A 24,120-nucleotide genomic window follows, 5' to 3' on the forward strand; every position below is an offset into this window, starting at 1 on the left:
TACGAAATAGTCTGAAGAAGATGACCAGTTCTGCATTGTGTTCTCAAAGGTGACCGTGAAGATTTTGAGAACCATCTTGCTCTGTGCCTTTGTTCCTCGGAGACTGCCAAGTGAAGATGGTGTTATAGCAGCTGTGCTGCAGACAGCTTGTTTTATCCAGGTCCTTCATTTAACCCCAGATCCTCAAAGGCAGTGAAGTGATTAAATGCCTTTGAGCCCTTGCATCTCAGCTGTTTTCCTTCTTCAGGAGGACTGGTAAAAATGAGCTCGGCAAAGCATATAGAGGGTGGATATGAGTATTCCTGTTTTGCTTGTTTCTTGCTAATTTGCCCGTAGCTCCGGGACAAGCAGCCAGTTAACAGCTCTACCTCTTCTATCCCAGCTTTCTCTCAAGAGAACATTTCCAGCCCATAATGCTGAAGTGTAAATGTCTCTTAAGCTTAGCAGCTTAGGGCCACTGCTTGAATGGCCGTGGCTTTGCGAGGAGTGGGGCTCTTCCAAGGCCCACGGCGAAGCAAGCAGACACACTGAGCTCTCAGCCCTCTGCTTCCCTCTTGTGCCTCGGGCCCCCGGCTGCTGGCGTACCCGAGCTGTGCTTCAGGAGCCAACACCGCCCTGCTCCGCGGCACGCTTCCTCCCCGCTTCCCGGAGCCGGGCAGCCACTGCAGCAGTGAGAGGAGGGGCCAAACACAGCTTAACAAAGCTAAGCTTTCCTGGAGCGTAAAGGTGGAACCTCGCCCTTTCCTAACAGGGCAGCAAAGCCCCAGGGTTTCCCTGAGTTTTGACTCGTTGCGATCAGGAAGGACTCTACTACAGTCATCTTAAAAAAAACCAAACCAAAAAAGAAAGGCTCGAGCTGGCCAACTTGTCCTCCTTCCCCTCTGGACTTGTGCTGGAGGCTTTAAGAAATAAAAAAGCATCCTTTGGGTGGCGGCTCAGGCGCACTGCGCGGGCGCTGTGAGGGCGGCGGGCCCGCCCCGCTCCCGCCCTGCCCCGCGCGCGCCGCCGTTTGAACGGGGCCATGGAGGGGCTGGCGGTGCTGCCCGAGGTGTGGCGGCTCTACTTCGCCTCCGTCCGCGCCGCCACCTTCCGCAACTGGCCCTTCACCGAGGGCTGCGCCTGCACGCCCGAGCGGGTGAGCGCGGGGCCGGGCCGGCGGGAGCGGGGCCGGGGCGGCGGGAGCGGGGCCGGGCGGGCGCTCACGGCCTCCCCTGTGCCCGCAGATGGCGGCGGCGGGCTTCGTGCACTGCCCCAGCGAGAACAGCCCCGACGTGGCGCAGTGCTTCTTCTGCCTCAAGGAGCTGGAGGGCTGGGAGCCCGACGACGACCCCCTGTAAGTACCGGGGGGATCCCTCGGGCCCCGCCCGGATCGGCGCCGCCCCGGCCCGGCGGAACCGCTGGCGGCAGCCGAGGAGCTCGGCAGGGGAGAGCGGCTGCGTGTGGCTCGCTGAGAGCTGTTGTCTTCTCTTTTATTTTCTCTTTCTTTTCGCCTGTTTTCAGGGAGGAACACAAAAAGCACTCTGCGGACTGTGGTTTTCTTTCTCTTCAGAAAGAACCTGCTAACCTGACGGTGCAGGAGTTCCTGAAGCTGGACAAAATGCGAATGAGAAAGGCACTTGTACGTACTCGGCTTGTAGTGTTCGGATTGTTCAGCTGGCCTCGTTCCTTACCACAAGGCTTTGTGCAGAGTGCTTTGTTGCATCCAGGCTCGGGCTGGATCAGCTGGTGTGCCCTTTCCTGGTTCTCAGCCATGCTTTATGCAGGATGTATCCTGCTTTCCCCCCGAAGCTGAACGATACTCAATTTAGTGGCAGACAGTAACATACTATTTTTACTCTTTGCAGAAAAAAGAGGTTTCTCAGAAGATGACCAAGGTTGAAGATAAAGCCAAGACCCAGCGTTGTGGTATAAAGAATCTGGCCTAGACTGCTGCAGCTTCATTGTTGCCAGTGACATCTGTCCAGTCCATGTGCTGGGGCACTGCCCCCGTGACTGAATGGCCGTGTTTCCCCAGGCCGCCTCCAGACTGGCTGTTCCTGAGAAGCAGATGGGATTCTGCTTCACTCCTCCGATTCTGTCTGGGAAGTACCTGGGCTTTGATGCATTGCATAATCTTTTCCTGCAGAGATTCTCCTAATCTTCCTGCTGGTTTAATTAAGGATTACTACTTGCGGGTTGACTTGTTTTCTTTTTTTTCCTTTTTTTTTTTTTTTTTTTTAATCCAGCTGTTTAAAGATATTGCTGTCTTGTAGAGATACAAGCACTGTTTGGTGCTAAAACTTGTATTTCTGATAGGAGTTGACATGCATTTCCATTTTTGTACTGAATATACCAATCTTTTAGATAACTTTGGGACATAGAAAGCGGAAGGAGTTTTAAAAATACTTCAGGGGTTTAGGATTGTGGCTAATAACGTTGAGTTATACCACACCTTAGTGTGCCTGGTATTCTTGTAAGCTTCTGTTTGTAGTTGGCTGCTGCCTCGTGTTGATGCATTTATAAATAAAAGTTGAAGGCAGAACAACAAAGTAGTTCTACTCGATTTTCTGGAGGACAAGAATCTGACCTTTACTGCAATGGGCTGCACTGAATGCAGCTTTAAGATCAAAAAGGAAAACAAGCTTATCAATTACAGCTTGCAGTGCTGTTGCTCAAGTGTCAAACTCTTAAGCAGTGTTCATCAGGCATTAAAGACAATTAAATTTATTTGTGCCTGGGAAGGTTTGGTTTGTCCCTTTCTGTGCATAAGTTTGGAAAGGAAGATTTGCAGAACAGAGTGCAGTCAGAGAGGAATTGCGCTCTGAACTGCTGGAAAGGAATGGGGGAATCTTGGAGAAAATATTTCACTGTTACAGGGCCCAAGCTGATCACACAGGGTCGTGGATTCTGCAGACACAACTGGACACACGTGAGCAGGTGCTCCCAAAGTCAAAGAACCTTCAGCTTTATTTGGGGAAAAAGTTTGTTGTAGTAACACACTTACAAGAACAATATTCCTGTGTCTCTTAAGTTCAACGTTCTCTATCCAGACTTACTTGGAACAGTGACATAACCTTATTATCTCCAGCTGCAGCAGCCAAATCCAACGCTGAGTGCCCCGCTGCATTCTTCTTCTGCACGCTTGCCTTGCAGCTGTAAATACAGAACACATTGGTTTAAACTGCTTAAATTCATTGTAAGTTACTGCACTTAGTGAAGTGGCTTGTAGGTGAACGTTGATGTGGGATAACTTTGCAATTTGCAATGCTCCTTCCTGCAGGGACGCGGGGCAGGCTCTGGCCCTCCAGTGCTGCCAGGCAGGTCTGTGCTGGCAGGCTGGGGGAGCCTGCAGCTGAGCTGGGGGCCCAGCCACAGTACCTACCATAACAGGGCTCGGATGCACTCCTCTCCCTCCAGTCCCAGCAGAACTGCCTCATGGAGAGCTGTGTTGTTGTGCCTGCATGGGAGGAATGAGCAAAGTACTTATTACCTAAGGAAACTCAGCAAGTAGAACTAAGGAAAATAAATAGGAGGATACAGAACACACTAGAAGTGTGGTAGGCTTTGGTGGGGTTTATCTCTAAGTCAAAGTGGATGGAGAAGGAACTGAATAGAACAGCTTTAACAAGTTGCAAGAAATCTTCAAAGCTGGTAGCTGGAAGAAGGAGTGAGGATACTGTCATTGAAAGGAACTCCTCCACTACAGATTTGTGGAGGAGAGGTGGGGGTTTAGTTCCCTCTAAAGCTGGAACACGTGTGATTTTTTTGGGGTAAAACTTGGAAAGAGCCAAGGCAGAGGATCAGAGCTCACTTACGGCCCTGACTGCTGGTTAATGTCGGCCCCTTTCTGCACCAGAGGGGAGATGGCTCCTGTGTGCTTGTTCAGGACAGCAACTGTGAGGGCAGGGCGCTCCTCCTCGCTCAGGGAGTTGGGGTCAGCTCCCTGGAACAGAGCAGAGGGAAATGGAGCTGGTAAAACCATACAGATTCTTCAGTTTCTACCCTGCTTTTGTATTATGCCAATTCAAGTTGGGAAATGGGCTTCATGCTCAAGGCAGAGAGAGGTTCAGAGTGTGTTGCTTTGCTTTCTTCAAAAAATGTTTGTCCAAAGCCAGAGTAAATGTGTGTAACAGTAGCCAAATGAGATCCCACAGCAGAAACATAGAGATTATGCTTGCTTTTGCTATACAGAGGACTGGATCCTAAACTATAAAACAGATACATTGTTCTTTCTGCTTGGCCTTGACAAACCCAGAGAAGATTGCCTTATGCACTGACCAAATAGAAACTGGGGAAGGAATCTGTAAATGTAAAACAGGCCCTATCTTCTCTAAAATGCTCTTCCAGTCTGAAGACTGGTATTGCAAAGCTGTTGCCTCCTAATCGTCACTCCAAAGTTGCATTCCAGGCTAATATTCATGCAGTAAATGGCCCAAGAGTTGAAAAAGGAAACTTCAGCAAGCGTAACTTACATCACTGAGCAGTTGTTCTATGAAGGGGATTCTTCCTTTCCCAGTTTGACCCAGTTCATCCAGTAGCTGTCTGGACTCTGGCTGTGGAGACACACAACAGCCAGTAACATTTCACACAGTGAAAATACAAGTAGGTGGGCCAGATTCCGCCTTGGAGTGAAAGTGAAAAATGCACACAGTGGGATGAATTCAATGTATCTGAGCCTCATTGTTACTAATCCCTGACTTTGGGAATGTCTTTCTGAATCTAAGCAAGTGTTGGGTAACCAGGGCTAATATCTCACTACTGAGGTCTTCATTCAGCAAGTGTGTCTGCAAATGATTAGCTTTACATCAATGCAGCTCTCCAGGGCTGTACAAAGATCTGCTCAGCACAGTAAAATTAAACATGGGTACATGTTTAGGATTAAAGTTTGAAGCTTCCAGAACTTGTGGAAGTACTCTGTTCTAAAAATGTTTTGCCTCAGATAAGTTAGTTTACTAAATCTTAAAACAACAAACAAACAACAAAACCTAAAACCTTTTCCTTTTATTTCTTCCCAGCTTTCAACCTCCTTTTCTCATTTTGAAAGCTCTATCACTTGACCAAGCATTTTTATCTCTGGACTCATACCACAGAGCTCTGTATCTTCTCCCACCCGTTGAGTTGGCTGACTGATCCAAGCTTAGATTAATGTACATTTCCTTTTTGAAATTTTCCATGTCATTACTGACAATCCCTTCAGTAGACAGTTCTTTCAGAAAATTTGGTCTCCAGTGGAGGTTAAATCCTTGCTGCTTGCATTAAACTAGGCCTCTACAGAGTCGAATGTTGTAAAGTCACGGAAAGATGACAATACCTCCACCTGATGTTGCTTCTGAAAAAAATCTGTAAAGAATCACTCTGCAACAGTCCTTAGGCCTAATGCAGTGTCAAAATTGAATGGGTTCAAAATGAGAGAAAAAAATCTAATTAAACTCTTAGTAGAAAAACAAATGAGTTATTTTCAGTTTTGAACTAAATGTCAAGTTACCAATGTTCAGGTTTTATATTAAGTTGCACTTTTATCCCCTGCCCTCAGTCAGGGTTAAAACCTTTCTATTTTAATCCTTGGATGCCCTCCTTCATGTTAGTGCTGCTCTAGAAATCTTTTCTCCTGTATTTGCAGAAGATACTTACGGAGAGCTTATATTCCTGTCCCATTACTGTTCTTGACTTGGTTCTCTTTATTTTGCCTCTTGAATAGAAAAGATTATGATCACCTCTGCCTACCAGAAAGAAAAACAAGTGTTAACTCAAAGCAAAGTCAGTATCTGAACTAGGAGGAGAGATCTGGAAATAATTTATCCACAATCAAAGCAGTATTTATCAGTTTTCTGCATGAGAGAGTGATGAAACACTTGTTGCAGATCATACTGGTTTTAACAAAAGGTTTACACAGCTCCCAGTGCAGTTGCTGCCTCTTGTCAAGTCTCAGACTGGAAGCACAAAGTGGATGAGACTTGTATGTGAATTAAGTATATCAAATGATGGTATAGGAATTTCTGAATTCTGAGGCTCACTTTACAACTGGTTGATTTAATGAAAACCTAAGTCCAATATGAGATGCCCAAAGTGCTGAGCTGTTACTAACACCAGTGGGAGATTGCAGTTAAACAACATCTCTGCAAACCAGGTCTAGGATGAACGTATTTCATAATTTCTTATCTTTGCCAAATATGCCAGAGCTGGCAGTCCATGGCAGAGCTCAGAAGTAGAGATAATATTGATATTTGTGGTTCCTATTGTAAAAGAATATGTGAAACATCTAAAGTTTTACTGCTATAATAAAAACACTGCTGTGAGCTGTGGCTGCAGTTCACTGGTCTCCTCAGCTGCTCCCTAGGGATGAAGAATTTCCAGGAATGTTAGAAAGTCTGTACATTGCTTAAATCTCAGCTCGGACACATTTTGTGACTTAAAAGATCAACTTAAATAGACACAGAATGTTTGCCTGTCTAAGCTTCCAAGCACTACTTCTGTATTCCTGACTGCTGTATTTATGGTCTACTGTAAAGAGGGGGGAAAAAATCTCACCAAAATTAGTCTGACTGCCATCCTGTCCATCTGTGACTTCTGTTACAGCACTCGGGTAATCATTGCTGAACTTCACTGCTCTCTTAGGATGAATATCCTGTAGAATCATCAAATGCAGGCAGTTATTATCATGTAATGCTGCTATAATCTTAGTGGCACAAAACTGTTGCAAATGAGAAAATACATGGGCTGTTAATATCAGTGTCAAATTAACACAAGACATTATCATATGTAATTGAACTCTGTTTTGAGGCAAAATTATGTGGCATTTTTTTCTAAACCTTGTGTTAGGTGTTTCTTTTGATTTAGAAAATAAAGTGACACAACCTCGCTTAACAAAATGAAGATTCTCACCAAATGAAAGTATTTCTACCACTTGAGAAATTTCATTTCTGAAATGATGTGATACAGCTTTTCAGGCTCCACATGGCAAGGTAAGCTTTCCAAGATGCCTCACAAGAGACACAGTCTGAATTTTGGATTTTTGAGATGGTAGATTTTAATCTTTGAAAAGCTAGAAATGTGTATGTCATGGTTTTTGGAACATGGTAATTCTTGAGATGGAAGTTCCAGATTTTGAATAAAGTTAACAGGAGCTCTGACAAAAGTTATCTCCAAACTATTGGAAATTACTAAGCTTATTCCTTAAGAACACAGTTTGCAGGCTGAAAAAAAGCAGGATCTGAGATCAAAAGCTAAGGGGTGCTAGGATCATCAAACAACATCAGCTGAAAGAAGAAAGTTAATACTAATAGCAAACTAACAAAATGTGAGATGATAACAACATAACTGTGAAGTCAGGCTTCATCAGATAAGGCTACCTGTTCATCCAGCTCTAACAGAGAAAGAAAAAGATTCTTTTCTCTGAAGCAGTAAGTTAACACCCTCTGAACAAAAGCAGTTCTTGTTTAGACCTGAATTTAAAATGTATCATTACACTGCTCTAGTGACAGCTTTAGACCAGCTGCCTCTCAACAGGCCCCATCCCCTGAACTGACCTTGTTAATAGCAGCAAAATTCAATGTAATAGTGACGTCACAGTCATCTTCAGAGATGGTAGCATAATTAATCTAGAGGGAAAGAGCAGCCATTAGTATGCCTTACCAAAAAAAACCCCACAGAAGTACTTTTAGGAATAAGTCTTGCTGGTGGTGTTTGTGGTGCAGCCAATACACAAAATCACGTGTGGCCTTTACCTACTTGTGATATTGTACCAACACTTCCCATGTCAATGAGAAAGGGGCAGGTGTTTTTTGAGTAACTGGAAATTTTGCAACAACTGAAATACCAAGTGAATCCAAAACTGAAATGAGGCTATATTTCATGGAAGTACAGTCATTCTCCACTGAGATTTTGTAGCTGTGTAAAAGGCTGTGTTGTTCTTGGGACTTCCAGATCCAGGAGAACTGGTGGCTGCTTTAGTCACACCAGCCTGGGGAAGCACAGTCAGTATTAAAACTTTGGTTCCTTTGTGTATCAATTCCTTGAGACAGTACTGCTGGCAACAAGTCTATGGGAGTCACACAAAAATGAGTGCACAGGGGATTATAAAGAATGGAATGAAGATTATATTGCAGCTGGTTAAGAATTTTGAGGTAAGGTTGATTATATTTCCAATCCACATGAAAAACTGAAAAAGCAGCATTAAACCCAGATAGCTGGCATCTGCTTTGAACCATTTCTGTTACTTTTGAGGGCACTGCTTTTAAGACAATAAACTGACAAAAGGCCAAGAAGCAGCAGGAATAGCTTTCCCTAAGCAATTTTATATTCTTTAGGCTTGTCTTTTTGAATCCTTTAGCAGAGGAAAAAGTTGCAATGTACTGTACCTCAACTCTATTAAGCAGATATTCTCTTATATTTATAGTTGTACTACAGCTTCTGGACATGCTGGTGGACAATAGGTCTCAGTGGATATAGAAATCAGGTGCAAAGTATTTACTGGAGTATCTACTCCTTAGGAAGGAGTCCTAGAAGGTTTCCACCTTCTTCCTATATAAAAGCAGCTGAGCAAAGGCTTTCTCACTCCCCTTACAGCTTTTAGGTGAGAAAATAGGAATTGCCATTGGAAAGAAAGCAGAAAAAGTCTTCAGAAAAAGACTGAGCAAAAAATGGAACAACAAAACAAGACATTTTACACAAATTACACACAAAAACAGGTCAACGTCTAAAGAAAAGGGAGACATTTATTTTCCCAGTGTTTATGTAGCAGCCACAATAATCTCATGACCCTCCATGGGAAGATACCACTCACAAGCTCCTTCCTACCTTTCCCATTTGAGGTTCTCCAATCAGTGTTCTGAATTCAAGGTTGTTCTGGGCATAGCTTCTAAGATGAGCACAAACATGATCCAGCTGTTTTCTCCAGTAACCTGTTCACAGAGAGTTAAGCAGGAGAAAAATCCTTAAAATGTGATTAACATTCCTTCTAGTCATGTGATGGAAGATTTAAAAATAGCATAGCTGCACTGAGATAAAAAAAAAATCTGTAGAAAATTCATCTAATCAAGAAAATGAGAAGGAAGTTATACCCTAAAAAGCCAGGTGAAACACTGTATTATCCATAGGTTATATATAATTCATCCTTAGGGCCCTCTATTCACAGCAAAGCCATGTCTTGGAATGATCCTTGGGAGTCAAAACTGGTCCTGTGTGAAGGGAAAATCTCACACTATTCCAGATCATAAGAAAAGAAAAAAGTAAAATATTTAAAAATTTTAAGTAATTGTGTGTTATTGAACTGATTCTTAGTTGATTTGGGATAACTGACAGGGAACAATAAACCAAATCTGAAAACTGCAAACACAGAAACTCAGATACACAGCATTTTGGTCTGTGTAAATTATCCTCCAAATAAATTCCTTTCAATTATATATGTGAGAGCCTATTAAAAGCTTAAGCATTCCTGCTCTTTTGCCTATCAGGATCTCTGGGAGAGAGAGAGTCAGCATTCCTTTATACTGATAGAGGGCATGAAACGTGAGGGGCTGAATGAGCCTGGATTAAAAACTCATCTTAAGCTATTTAGAGCTTTTGCACCTCCTGTCCAGGTACTTCTGGAGCTCCATTCTGTTTTCATCAGAGAAAGCAACAAATGGACTTGTTCTCATTTTTAACTGACTGTTTTCAATCTAATTTTCTTTATAGCATCCTTATGGTAAGTACAGAGCATGATTCATTTTGTTGTAAATAAAATTGTGTAAGCTTGATAACCTCATTTAGCTTACACAATGAAGCTGCTCTGACCTTATCCTTTCCTTCATGTTAAGTGAAGCTTGAAACAGTGAAAAGAGACCAAGCCAGAAGAAAAGTGCAGCTCTGGCTTTTACAAGACAAAGCAAGGGCACAAGGAGTTTTGTGCTTGGAAGACTCAAGGTTGAACTGGTATGACAAACTAAACCAGCAAATCTTACTTGTTAAGCAGCTTTCAATGGATAGAAAAAGAAGAACCCACAGAACAACATAAATTGTTCCCTGCTGTGGTCTCATATGCAAAAACTAATACAAGTTGAAAGTAGTATTTAAAACATCTAAAATAGACTACTTGGTGAGTGACCTCTCTGTAGAAGTCAGTATTATTTGCAATAAAGTGGTTCATAACTAGCCCAGATCCCCAGATTTTACTTCAAAAAATCCAGAGGGTCAGAAACATATTCTTGCATGGTTGATGTTTTATTAGATTTCAAAGGATTTTTGGCAGCACTGATGGAATACTTGAATCCATGCTGCCCATAGCAGATTACATCTATATCACACTGATTTAACCTTTGTTACAGTAAAAAAGGGAAGCCTTCTTTGTAAAGCTTACCTGGTGAATGTCTTGGCTCCTGTTGAAAACAGACTGAAAGTACAGCAAAAAAAGAAACCCAGTACACACCAGAGGATTACTGGTTTGGTACTGCTGTTGTTTGCCCCTTTCTTAACTGTTTAGTATTTTTTTTTATAATCTTCACACATGAAAAGAAGGTTAGTTAATAATTGATATGGTCAAGAAATAATAACCTCCACCATCTTATTTAATCACTTGTATTTAAAAACTTTAATATCAAATGTCTGATACTATTTTGATTGAAGAAATAATGGTCATATTTGGCATCTATAAACAAGATTTTCCTGGGTGATAATGCATGGTCATGTTGATGCAGGTAGTTTCAAGCCATGTATACAACTCAGCATGAACTGACTGTAAGAGACATTTATTTTTTGACTTACGGAATGAAATATGTTACTCAGTCCTGGGCAGGATCTAACGGAGAATACATTACACAGTGCAACTTCAACAAAGTTACCTCTGCTAAGAGGATAAAAATGAAAAGAATTCAAATGGAGTTCAGAATTTCTTCCCTCCCTTTCCCAGTGACAGCAGTTCTCACTCACAAGGCAAGAGCTGTACTTCTGACAGAGATATACAAATAATCGGTGTTACTTTGCTTTTTTCTTGGCACTATTAGGGGCCAATCCTCTCTTATCTCTGACTAAATTAAGCTCCCTGACATGTTGAGTCAAGTGTTGTATTTCCTACAGTGATGCCTAAAAGAACATGCCACATTTCAGAGGAAGGGAGGAGGAAAACAGATTTCCCCACTGATTATTTTAAAAATCAGAGTCCATCTGAATACAGATACACAGAATCAAAAGAGGAATTTCTAACATTCTTTAGCAACCTTTACTACCCAATAGAAAATGAATTCTGATAACAGCCTGAGGGGTTGACCATCTGATTGCTGAAGAGAGCTAGATGGGAAAGTGGATCTAAAAGAGTAACTGCTCCTCCAAACCAGGGTTTGGTGCTGTAATGATTTAAAATTAACTCATTCTATGGATTGCCCAGCTGGACTGCCCTGTGAGATTAAAGACAATTTTACCCACTAAGCCATTTATTAGATCCTTAATTAACACAGATGGACTGTCTTCAAGGGTTTGGGATCCAGAAAGCTGAAGATTTCTCAGGATAGTAAAACTAAAACCTCAAAATGTCAAGCATTTAATGACAGCAAATGGTCAAGTGGTTCCACAAAGAACAAAGTGACCACAAAACTCACTTGGAAAGATAGTTGTCTGTAGTACTGATACTGCTCCTACTGTAGTCTGGGAGAGAAAAGACTCTTCAGTGAGTGATGTTTTCATAATCCTACTAAGAATCCCTTCCTCTAGTCTTTGCTTCTGAAGTTTCTACAATTTATTCCACAACAGCACCCCAAACAAGTTCCTCATGTAGACCAGCTTCATCATATTTTCAAGAGCTCTGATCCCCTGTGTCTCAGAGTTTTGTTTATCAGTATCCCTGCAGGTGCCACCACAGCTCTACCTGAAGTTCACATTGCAGGGGCTGTGGGGGGCGCTGGGAACTGGGAGCTGTGCAGTGGTTTCCAATTCAAATAGAGGACACCTGCCTCCAGTCTTGTGGGATCTGAGGAAATCAAACTACTGCCAAATTAGTATGGCTGCACAGGGCTCAGTAGCCACAATTTTGATATTTCTGATAGCTTTCTTTCAGCTATTGGTGGAGATCAGTGATTGAATTCTAAGGCAGTGCATTTACAAGTGACTGGTGGGAAGATAGACTTGTAAAGATGTAAATCAGTGTCCTACTGATGCCACATTCCATAGACTATAATATTTTCAAGAAAAAGCAAGGTCATAAATTGTTTAGAAATCATAAAATCAGAACTTCTAACCTTTTCCAGGACTAATGGCTGTCAGGAGAGGCTTGTGATCACTCATCTTTTCCACCTTTTCTTTTTGTGAAATCAGCTCAAGCTCCTTCTTTTCCAGCAGTTTGCTGGATGGGTAAAAAAGTCCAATGGTTTGGGTTCCTTTATCTTCTCTTTCTGTTAGTTCTGTCCTTGATTTGGGCAAGAAAACAGGACAAGGTTGCCAGGCAACTTGAGCCTGTAATTGTTTTGCCTGTGGGAGGCGGAGGAGAAGGGAAAATATAAGTAATACAGATGTAATTCAATAGCTTACAAGCATAACTTAACCAAAACACTACACCAAATTGTAAGGGAATGAAAAAGCTAGCAGGAAGAATCATTAACAATTTTTTATTTTAATTACCAGTCTGTAACAACAAGGCAACTTACCACAAATATTCAAGCAAAATCCAAATTCTTCATGATTGCCAGGAGACATGTATGCTTTTGTAGGGCAAAAGCTGGCCTTGCTAAGTATTGGGCTCTTCCTTAAAACAGAGTTTTAAAAACACTACTACATTTGCATGAAATAATATCAGCAGGCCACAAATAATTCACAACTAATAACATAGAAGTACTTAAAGAGCTAAGACTTTCGAAAGGCTGATCATTTCTCACTTTGCCATTTAGAAAGAGGCTGGATCAAGGCCTTGAGCTGAGGCTGCTGTTCAGCAGAAAGCAGAACCAAGGGGTTTGCCCTTGTGCTCCTAGCCCACAGCATCGCCCAAGGAAATGAATGGAGTTGTGCTGATCCACACCCACAATGGAGCAGCCTCTCAGCTGTGTTCAAACCTGGCTTTGTAACACTGTGTCCCACCTGAGCAGATCCCACTGAGTCCCCACGATCCATGGGACTGGCAGGAGAGCTCTGTCTGGATGGGGGCTCTATGAAGATACCACAGGACACGCAGAAGCGAGCATAGGGCTGGTTGCTGGTACCACACTTGGAACAGGAAAAGTAGGATGGAGGAGGTCCAGGCTGGAAAGTTCAATGCAATATTTGTCACTAGAGAAGCATAGGATGAATGACTCCAGAATGATAAGAGTAGAGGAATGAATTAAGAGGAAGTAAATACCACCCTGAGTCCCTTGGTACAGTACAGGACTAATGGTTATTTATGCATATAAGGGAGTGTTTTAAATTTTATGTGCATTCAGCTCACAGAAAATAAATGCTCCTCAAGTGTGATCTTAGGTAGAAGCACTGTACAATGGGAAATTGTTTACATTGATTGTAACTCTACTGGGCAGCAGCTAAGTACTTGTTTTTATTGAAGTTAAGGAGGCCTTCAGTTAAAACAATTGCATGCATCATCTCATATCTGGTAATTGCCTGTATTGGTGGTTATAGGCCGGAGTTGTTATGGGAAAACTTGCATTAGGTTAGCCTATACTTTAACCTTTGATGGGTAAATTACTTTGCCTGAGCACAGGGCTGTTGCATCTCAGCTGATGCAATGATGGTGCTTGTTGACCCGTGATCATTTGTTCGCAACTCTAAACCCTTGGGTCACTGACTGATGTGGGGTCGGGATGTCTTGTAAGCCTTTCATTTTTCCATACGCAATCCTTGATGCTCTAAGCAGGTATGTTGATAATAACACTGTTTACTGACTGACAGGAGTTTTGCACAGAGAAGTCTGACATGGCTGCAGAGAAGCAGCAGCCGGTTTGTCCCACAGACAGCAGGAGCACATGCCTTGGCCCCACACCAGGCACAGAAGCGGGCGTCGCTCTGGTTCACGCCGTTGCACTTTGAGCACAGAGCCGTCTTCCTTTGCTGGCCCTGCTGAGGTGGGCAGGAGTCTCCTCCAAATGTGGGCTAATAAAACAAAACAAGCATTAGGGAGAAAATGCTTCTTATGAAGAAAAGTCCACAAGCCTAATAAGGAGAAAGAGGAGAGCAAGCTGCTCTGACAACATAAAGTAATATTCAGCCTAAATGAATTATTGCAGCTTAGAATGAGCAACAGAGTGACTCGGGTCAAACCTGTAATTTTGTTTTTCATTACAAAACCATGATAAAATGTAGCATTAATTAATTTGAAAATATTTTTAGCAGAACTAGCACCAAAAAATAAGAACCTTATCAATGGTGTGCTTTTAAACTGAGTATTTATTAATAGGGCCCTATGTATAAGTACAGACGAAATAAAGATGGAGGCGTCTCTGCTGATAAACTTGAATTTTCAAATCCAATACACAATCTTCTTTGTACCTTTCTTTTTAGTAGTATGGCAGGGAGAATGCATTCAGGCAAGGAGTTTCCTCACAGTTTGGAATTTGCTGCATAAATACTTTTTTTCACTCTTTTGCCTTGTGCGAATTATGTATTACCCAACTTTCCTCCAATTAACTTATATGAGTAAGTAAAAGAAAACAGGTTTTTCATCTGAAACTTTTGGAGTTTCAGTACAGATCCCAGTTAGGACAAATAGGACTTAAAAATGTTTTGTTATGTTTTGCCTCAAGGCTTATGTAGTTTATTTTCTCTACAAGTTGGGAATATGGATAAGGGACAGAACCCAAGGACAATTATTTTGATTACACCACAACAAAATAGCCCTGTTTTCATCTGTGGCCTGCATTGCAATTTAAACAATGTAATTTGGGAGTTCAGTTAGAAGATAAATCTTCCAAAAGCACAAGTCTAAATATATTCTAAATCTAAATTATTTAATAGCCATTAATAATAATATCAGCATTATTACTATTAATTATTCCAAAATACTATTGTTATCACTAATTAATCACTATTATTAGTAAAATTTCTGATTACTATTAATAATTCTTAGTAAGTATTTAACTTTCTCAGCTGATACAGGTCTCACATTCAAGTCACATGCCTAACTACATATGCAGCTACATATTATGTACACATATATCTGCATTCAGTGAAGCAGCTAAACATACATTTGTCTTAGGTAAGTACAGAATCCTACTGAAACTCACTTTCAAATAACACTTCAGTGCCTATACAAGAGACTTTTGCCTCTAGCTACAGACAGTTTTAGAACTCAGAAGATAACCATTAATCAGAAGATTTTAATTTGCAAACCATTATTATTCTATCATTTTTGTATTTATCAGAACCTGGAGAGGTGGAATGTGCCAGACATTTTTAATACAAGACTTTTCAGAACTGAAAGTAAAATTCTTCTAAGGAGCCAAGCTAAACAGGGAGTTGAAACAGAGCAATTTTAGAGGTAATATTTCAGTGCTTTTCTCACCTCCGTGCAGAGTCACAGCCAAATACAAGCATGCTAGCTGTATGCATGTAGGAGAAGCAGCAAATGGAAATAAGAAAAATAATGTAAAAGTGGAGATATGAAAAATAATGTAAAAGCATATTCTATTTTCAGAAAATAACTGAAATCAGCGTGAATGATGTTCCTGATGTATATACTCAACTTTTCTATTGCAGTTGAAAGTAATCTGGATGCAAACAAGACTCCCTTGGAGTCAAGACTACTTATTTTCGAAGAGCCTTCTGAGCTTTCTCAATGGCATTCACAACACTGACTTCCATGTCAGAAACTTGAAGGTATAAGAGATGTTTAGCTGGACATTTGTGGTGAAACTTCTGAGGGAGGACTGGGCTTAAATATGACATGGGGGAGAGAATCTCTGCTTTGGTAACACAGGGACACATGGACATGACTTCAGTTTTTCAAAGAAAAACGATGTTCTGCTTTGGTTTGATTAACCCAGTGTGATTGAAGTCTTACCATCTGTACTTCAGGCAGTTTGCTCTCACAAGTCGCACAGTGTTTATGGTGAAGAGGATTTCCTGTGCCACACACCTGACAAATGACTTTGCCCTTTTAAACAGAGAGAGAATACATTTCACATCTGATAACTGTGAACAAGAAGACAAAGACTTGATCTTACAAACTGCTGGGGTTATTCAGTCCTGCAGATAGAAGAGATCCTTCAAGTCTGGGCTGTTTCACACTTTAGTTAGGCCATGCTGCCTGGTCATCACACGGTGACTATTTGTTTTAAACTATGGGATAGTTTCCTCAGGAGATTAAGTATCAATATCTCCAGATCTTTACATACACTAGTGTCAGTTTGTTTAGTCACTACACTTACACAAAACAGACAGCCCAGTATCTGCAAAGAAAATTATTAATAATAATATAATACCATGAGGTGCCTTAAAAGACCTCTACAAGGTCTTGGCACAGTCACTATTAACAACTGAGTTTCTACCAGAGCTAAGAATAATTAGTCTGCTATTTTGATGTTGCCACTAAATAGTTCAGGTCTGCCTCTGCACCTACATCAGGGGTGCCATAAAACATTACATTTAGGACAATGTCTATAATCCACTGGTGGTGGGTTGACCTGGCTGGAGGCCAGGTGCCCACCAAAGCCATTCTATCACTCCCCTCCTCAGCTGGACAGCTAAGAGAAAATACAATGAAAGGCTCATGAGTTTAAAGGCAGGGAGAGATCACTCACTGATTGCTCTCAGGAGAAAACCAGACTCATCTTGGGCAAAGTCATTGAATTTATTACCAATCAAATCAGAGTAGGAAAATGAGAAATAAAACCAAATCTCAAAAAACACCTTCTCCCCACCCCTCGCTCCTTCCTGGGTTTAACCTTCCTCCTGATTATCTCCTGCCCTCCTCAGCAGCGCGGGGAAATGGGGGTTATGGTCAGCTCATCACACATTGCCTCTGCTGCTTCTTCCTTCTCAAGGGAAGTATGTCCATGTCTTTCTTGTACTGGGGAACCTTTAATCCTTTTTTCCATTCAAACTGTTTTTAATCCTACTAACTCTTAAAGGTGTCCATAATGTATTTATACAAAGCCAGGTTGGATCAAAATATTTGTAACAAAATCACTTGTTAGAAAAATGCATACCAGGAGTTAAATCACTATTTTGTTTTACTTATTCTCAATTACCTTTATGCAGATGTTGTTTTGAGGCTGCAGCTGTGGAGCTATTGGTGACTCACAGATAATGCAAGTGGGTGTATTCATTGGCACAAGATGTCTGCATTCAAGGCATGGTGCCATCTGAAGGAAAAGCCACACCACAGTTGTGTTAGGGAACATAATGGGATCATTAAGGTTATAATGAGATTTCAGTATTTTCCCAGCTGGAGTCTCAGCAGCAGGGTCACTGGAGACATAGCAACTGACAGCAACTGATACTGATATTGATCCTTAAAAATCATAGTATCATATTGAGAAAATATGAAGACATCTGGAAAGACAATGCCAGAAAGGTACTGAGGTAGTTTTCAATAAAATTAAAATGCTACTATAAAATATGTACAAGTAGTTGAAATTCTCCTAATTATGGACCTAATCTAAAGAGGTGGTGAATCTCGGTCATTACTTAAAACTACAGCATTGCCCCAGACGAGACAACTTTCTGATGATACAGGAAGGGAAACACAGCATGGACTTGTTAGATTAGGTTAATATCTGTTGGGAAGAGCTTAGGGAAGACAGTTACAGGCACCACTGCAAAAACTTGGTGCTCTTATATATGCCCACACATGCCATCATTTAAGGTTTCAGGATTGGTACTGTTTCCTGACACAGGCAAATAAAACAATTTACTTTTTCATTGTTTTCCTTATTAGAATACACGACACTTGAAGAAATCTGTGGGTAATTTTGCCCATGGTTAACGGTTTATGGTTATCTATGGTTAATTTGAGGAATTTCATTGGGTCCAGTGCTAAAGGTATCGAGCAGAACAAAGCAATTAGAGCAGAACTTCCAAATGAAAGTGGGACTGAGTAACAGGTTTGCCAGTGCTGCCTGTGTAACTTGCAGAGGCTGTCGTTCTCTTCAAGGACGATGTGTGGATTGCTATGATGTTCTGCTGACCTGTGTTCCTTCGGGGAGTGGGAAGCGCTGGACTGGCACAGGGGGGATCAGATATCCACATTTCTGGCAGAAGTGAGCCAAGGGGTCAGACAGGCGAGGGGCAGAACAGTGTGCACATCTGAAAATAAGAGCAAACCGGCTGAGCTTGTTTTAGTATTGCACTGCTGCATAATAGTGAATAATCTGGAACTTGTTGTGACAGGACTTAGGCCACCGGTTTCTCAGTTGTGATTTCCCAGCTGTGGTGGGACACCAGACCATGCCCCAACATCTATAAAATGAAGTTCTGAACTCTAAACAGCTTTGCAAGGTAGAAAGCTCTCTGGCTGCTCTGGAGTTTCATACTTTGCTCCTCATCATGAGAAGTAAACAGGTCTCCTGACAGGCAGTCTGTGTCAGGCCTCACTGCTGCACCACGAGGAGCCACTGACGTAGATCAGAACCTTTTCAATACTGATAAGCATTAATGTCCTGTGAGACTACTCCAGTGAGCAGTGTTCACCTACAGCACTGAGGGTGTACTACAATTTGAAAAGAGAGTTTATTCTCTGATCCTATGGGTGTTAGGAATTTTTTTAAGGGATGATGAGACAGCTGATAACTGACAGTTGAAAACTACGTTTAAGAGAAAGAATTTTTAAAGTCCTACCTAGATTATACTCTCCACTTATGAGCCAGTGTCTGTCTTTGCCTTCTGAATTTTTACAGAGGCCCATAGCATTATCAGCTTGGTTGCAAAAGCCTAAGATACTTTCCAAAGGACCAGTATGTTAAAAGGAGAAGTCACTTACTTAAGAAAATCTGTTTCACTCTGGATCCTTGACACTTGTGTGCTTGCTAAGCTTTTCTGGCTAGTCACTGCAGAGGAACTTGAAAACTGAAATAAAGGTAATTCTTCAGGCTTTAGAAAGGAAATATTTGCAAATGCATATAAAAATAGCAAAATCAGCTACAGATGTAATTTGAAACAAACTGCACTTAAACACACTGCTTTGAAGAGTACCTACTACACTTGATTCCCCCATTAGTGGCATTAAGGACCCACAGCTTCTTCCAATAAAAATAAATCAATGCCTTGCCATTTACTGCCACCACAGCATTACTGAATATTGAGTTTAAAGTATGAACTTGCCAACATACAGCAGTAAGTATTTGCTGACTGTGGATTCAGGAATGTATTAGAAGAGAATTAGTAGGAATGCAGTCACTGCTCATTTCCTTTGCCTGGCTTTGTCCCTACGGATAACCATGTCCTGCTTTGGGCATTCCCAGTCTAGTGCATCATTACCATTACAGTTAAATGCATTAATTTAAATTGCATTAAATTAAATGCAAAGGCATTAATAGCTGAGAGAGATCACAAATCTCCACCTCCTCCTTTTTTTAGACCTCTGTCCTGATGACAGCCGTGTACAGTTTCCGCCAGCTTACCCCTCTGCTCACCTGCAATGACTCCATCGGTTGTGCTGAGGTGGATTCCCCTCTGTACTCTGTGGTTCCCAAATGACTGGCAAGGAGCTGTGGTCCTTGAGAGGAACTGTGAGAAGGCTTTCTGTCTGTTTCCAAGATTAAAATTACAATTCTGTTATTCCACTGTCACCCGCTTCATGCAGTTAATATCTATCTGAACATGAATGTTACATACTCTTGCTAAACATATTTAAAAACATACTTGGCATCCACATTTTGGGTTCAAATAAGCTGCATGGAATTATAGGAAATTAAACTAGAAGAAACCCCATACCTCTCTGACAGAGCTTACTTTTATGTTTTAATTTATTTACAGTTTTCTTCCTTCCTGCATGCTCAAAAAACCCAGTTCCTACAAGTAAATTAATGAGTAAACATTAATACAATTCCCTGCTCTTAAACAGTCCCATTGCTGTTGCCATGGAATAAGAGGCTTTATCTACAGAGAAAATCTGGGTCAAGCTTTCATTTCTGCTTTGTGTATTTATTTTGGAATCTTATTGCAAGCAAACATCAGTAAAGAAGTGCTGTAAAGGATTTGCAATCCCATCAATTTAACAGCATTTTCTGGCACAAAGGGAAATACAGACCGGGCCTCGCTGTGTTGCTGAGAAATGAATGACATTTTAATATGTTTTTAAGAAGTCATGTGAAATGTATGGAAGGTAAGTTTTGTTCTCTATTTGCAGTGGTGAGCAATTGAAACTGGAATTTCCAGAGGATGTTCTGTCTTCTGAGATGGTTTTAAAATTACCCACGCTTTACAAGTGATACAAGAGGAAAACTCTATACTATTTTCTGCTAGAACAGAAGACTATCTCAGTTTTATGAAATAATACTGTACCTTGAAGGTCTTGGGGTGTTTGATCCCAGGCAGGCTTGATTTCCACATTCAGTCTATTCTTCTTAGGTTTTGTAGTAAACATTCCACCTTCCTTATTCTAAAAAGTAATTCCATTTGAATTACAAATAACATTTTTGCATTTGTGCTAATCATCTCTTGCTATAGTTATTTGTTAAAATTTTAGAAGTACATGCTCAAGCTATTTTTTTTCAATGCAAGCATTTGAAAAGCTTAAATTATAAATGTATTTTTTAAATACTTGACCTCAATTGGTCATAAAATATCATGGGGGGGAAAAAAGCATCCCCTTGAAATGGTAATATTACCAAAAGGATCAAAGCAGCAAAGATGGGCAAACAGAGAAAATAAGATGTGTAAATAAAACTGGCAGTCAAAGCTTAATCTCTAAATAATATCATATATACAACATTTTATATTCACAAAAGGGGTTACAATTGCTAAAACTTACCTGTGTGGCCATATCTTTTAGGAAATTCTTGTCATCATCTTCAACAGGGAAAAGCATGTTTGGTTGCTGGTACTCTACCACAAACACCTTTGTTACAACTGAACTCTCCCTGTAGTCCCTGAAAATCAATGTTCACAAAGCTAAGAACCTGCCACAGACTTGTGTGCTGCAACAAGTAAATCACTGATGGATGTGGCTCTTCAGGTGGAACATCCCTTCCAAGCTTGGCAGTCAATATTTCAGTAGAATTGAGCAATATTTATTTGATAAATCAACTGTCATTCTCTAATACCTATTAAATTACAACAGTAACATTAAAATTGCTGAAAATATCCAAACCACTCTGTCATTCTAGAGCATCTCTCAGCACACCTGAAAATGACCTAATAAAAACCAGACTGGAAACAAGTGTAAATCTAGGTACTGACAGCAAGAAAACAAACATAGGCCTCGGTTTTGTGTGTTATATAATGTTGTTATATCCCAGTGCAGACACAAGGCACACTCTGGCTGCAGGTGGAGCTAACAGGGAACAGCGAGCACAAAGCTCCAAGTGGAGTGGAAGTTTCTGCTCCCTTGGAAATAAAAGATAACACAACACAGTATAGACAGAGAATTTATGTGTCCTCTCTCTGTCTCTAAGCATGAAGTTAGTTTGGACAAAGTCAGTGGCTGTGCAGCAAAATCCAATTTTCTTTCTATGTATTGTATTTTTGCTTCACCCAACATTGTAATTAAGCTGTGAGGTTCAGCAGTCTGTGATCCTTTGGGAGAAACGAAACAAACTCCTGGGAAGATCAACTTCTATAAATCCATTCAACCACTAGATGACCCCAGAAAACACCACCGTGGTTCCTCTGCTTTTTCTGATGATCTCACTCCAAAGGATGAGCTCTCAGTGCAGTACAGCAGCTTCTCACCCACAGCCTCCATGGATCATTGGACACCCACAGTCCAGGAGATAACATCCAAGAGGTAATCCAACCACACAAACACTTGATGGATAAAAAGCATCCTGAGAAAGACATGTCACTGCAATTCATGAGGACCATTTAGATTGCAAACTGCCTGGGAAAAGGCTCATCTCTCACCTGCAAGGTATGGAAAGCTTTAAACAACACGGCTACAAGCTATGACAGGGATATCTGTCCCCTGCCAAAGCAGGATTAAAATAAAACAGGATACTCACTTTGTAACTGCCAGGGCCTTGACCATTATTTTCCCCACTGGTAAAAAGATAGGACCCTTATACTCCAAAGTGTTACACGCCCCATGGCCAGGTTTCCTAATGAGTTCTGGTTTACTTCCATCTAAAGTGTAATAAATAGAGGCCCCTGGTGTATCTGAAAGAAACAGAGAAAGTAATTCCTCAGACTGTAGGCAACCTTGGAAAAACAAAGCACTCACTACTGTGCTTGATTTTTCTCACATAAAGAAAATAAAGCAGTTCTATAAGTGACCGAATGTTTGGGACCAAAACTGTTTCTCCCATGAAAAATCCTTTACTCAAAAAAAGCAATTTCATTGGAAGCAATATTCGTGACAGCAAAGTAGCTGTGCAATGGTTTTGCATGAAAACATTGCAGCAGCTTGTCTGTTCCAATGACAGAAAGGATATTTTCTGCCACAGCGAAAGGTGACAATTCAAAAATTGTAATGACAACATTGGGAGTGAGCCTGGCCCAGGATCCTTTCAAGCACTGTTTTTGCAGTCAAAGCAAAATGCAACAGCTTAAAAGTTTGGCCTTGGAAGCAATTAAGGCTGCTCACACATACAACTTTTATGTCAGTAATATTGTTTGAATACATAAAATTACATGCAAGGACACTTGGTTAATTTTATAAGTTCCTTAATGAAATGCACACTCCAAAATTCATACTTAAATGCAAAGAAAGCATAGAGGCCAAACATTTCAAATGGACACATAAGTAAAGGTTTGAGATGGAGTCAAAGCTCTTGTTCATACCTGATTTTATTTCTATGAGAGTATTTGTGTCTATTTCCCGTTGAGCTTTCCCTGGAGGTGGAATTCGAAGTGGGATGATCTGAGGAACTGAGACAGAGCCAGCTGTCATTTTTCTCAGCAGCGATCTTTAAAATGGAAAAATAAAAAGGCAGACAATAATCTTTCTAAACAGAAGAATGCACTGAGAAATACAGCCTCTTAGCATGACTCCTTGTCTTTATTTGTTTCTCTTAAAAGAGAGAACATTGGATTCTTGAAACCATCCTGTGACTGTGATCCTGTGTGTTTGAGCTAGAACAGCTTTAGCACCATATGTCAGTGATATATGGCAGGAGTAAGGGACAGGAATCTCCACCCTAATCATGCCAGATGTGAAACCAGCCTCATTTCATTATGGCCCCCTAAATAAATACAGGATGTCCTGAAAAGGACTACAGAAAAACAGCTATTGCTTAAGCTTATGCCAGTTATCATGTGAATCAAGAATATATCCCTAAAACAGGTGCCAAACCCGATTTATCCTAGTGTACACAGTCATTATCATGTTGTGTAATTCAAGAATGAAAAATTGCATTTGGGTATGATGGCATTTTACGAAACGAAGAGACATACTCCAGATCTTGGGAATTGATGTTCAGGGCCAGGAAACACGTCTATGCTACAAGGATTTGGTTTTGTAATCAACCCTCCAGTGCTCCAGAAACAACTCTTATGCTGCTCACCAATGCAGGCAGGGAGGGTCACTCCCCACCCTTTCTGGGCAATCTGTCCCAGTGCTCAGTCACCCTCACAGGAAAGAAGTTCTTCCTCACGTTCAGGTGGGACTTCCTGTGCCCCAGTTTCTCTCTGTTGCCTCTTTTCCCATTTCCGGGCACCACCGAGCAGAGCCTGGTCCATTCTCTGACATACACCCACCAACTACGGGCGGATCAGATCTTTACCTGACCTGAGGGGGTTGACAGCTTTCCCCTCATGCTCCCCACCTGCTCTCGGCACACCTGGGCCAAAGGTACACGGGGTTCCGCTCCAGCCTCTTGGGATCGTATCCCTGGCGGGACGCACACGACCCCACCGGCATCCCCAGCGCGGCTAGGCCCCGCTCCCCGCCCCTTCGCGGCGCAGCGCCCGCCCCTCGCCCCGCTCCATCCGTGCTGTCCAGCCCCTGCTCGGCCCGCTCCATCCCTGCCGTCCGGCCCTTGCTCACCCCGCTGGATCCCGCTGGATCCCGCCCCTCTCGCTCCCGTTTCCAGGGACGCCGCCCGCCCGCCGCTCCCGGCCTCATTGGCTGTTGCGCAGCAACCGACCCAGCCCGCT

General features: G+C 41.6%; 2 protein-coding genes across 3 annotated transcripts; one reads left to right on the forward strand and one right to left on the reverse strand.

Annotated features, from left to right (window-relative positions):
• The first annotated feature begins 975 nt into the window (after positions 1-975).
• On the forward strand, positions 976-2,528 carry LOC116441352 (baculoviral IAP repeat-containing protein 5-like). Its single transcript, XM_032103127.1, has 4 exons — positions 976-1,135; positions 1,224-1,333; positions 1,501-1,618; positions 1,845-2,528. The coding sequence occupies exons 1-4, from the start codon at positions 1,022-1,024 to the stop codon at positions 1,923-1,925; spliced, it is 423 nt and encodes a 140-aa protein (XP_031959018.1). The 5' UTR covers positions 976-1,021; the 3' UTR covers positions 1,926-2,528.
• A 392-nt stretch (positions 2,529-2,920) lies between these two features.
• On the reverse strand, positions 2,921-24,043 carry DZANK1 (double zinc ribbon and ankyrin repeat domains 1). 2 transcript variants are annotated; one of them, XM_032103123.1, is made up of 21 exons: positions 24,011-24,043; positions 22,807-22,931; positions 22,029-22,182; positions 20,840-20,957; positions 20,371-20,467; positions 19,500-19,612; positions 18,848-18,933; positions 18,057-18,174; positions 17,118-17,231; positions 15,929-16,021; positions 13,900-14,022; positions 13,018-13,179; positions 12,186-12,414; positions 8,776-8,879; positions 7,506-7,577; positions 6,508-6,604; positions 5,611-5,699; positions 4,452-4,532; positions 3,795-3,922; positions 3,362-3,436; positions 2,921-3,132 (listed from the first exon to the last, which is right to left on the reverse strand). In XM_032103123.1, exons 2-21 carry the CDS (start codon positions 22,913-22,915, stop codon positions 3,012-3,014), a joined length of 2,283 nt encoding a protein of 760 aa, XP_031959014.1. In that variant the 5' UTR covers positions 22,916-22,931; positions 24,011-24,043; the 3' UTR covers positions 2,921-3,011. The 2 variants fall into 2 exon arrangements, with proteins under 2 accessions (XP_031959014.1, XP_031959015.1); XM_032103124.1 differs by lacking the exon at positions 24,011-24,043 and adding an exon at positions 23,529-23,549.
• Between the last annotated feature and the right edge of the window lie 77 nt (positions 24,044-24,120).

This window comes from Corvus moneduloides, chromosome 3 (genome assembly GCF_009650955.1).
Source record: "Corvus moneduloides isolate bCorMon1 chromosome 3, bCorMon1.pri, whole genome shotgun sequence".
In the NCBI taxonomy this organism is placed as follows: Eukaryota; Metazoa; Chordata; class Aves; order Passeriformes; family Corvidae; genus Corvus; species Corvus moneduloides.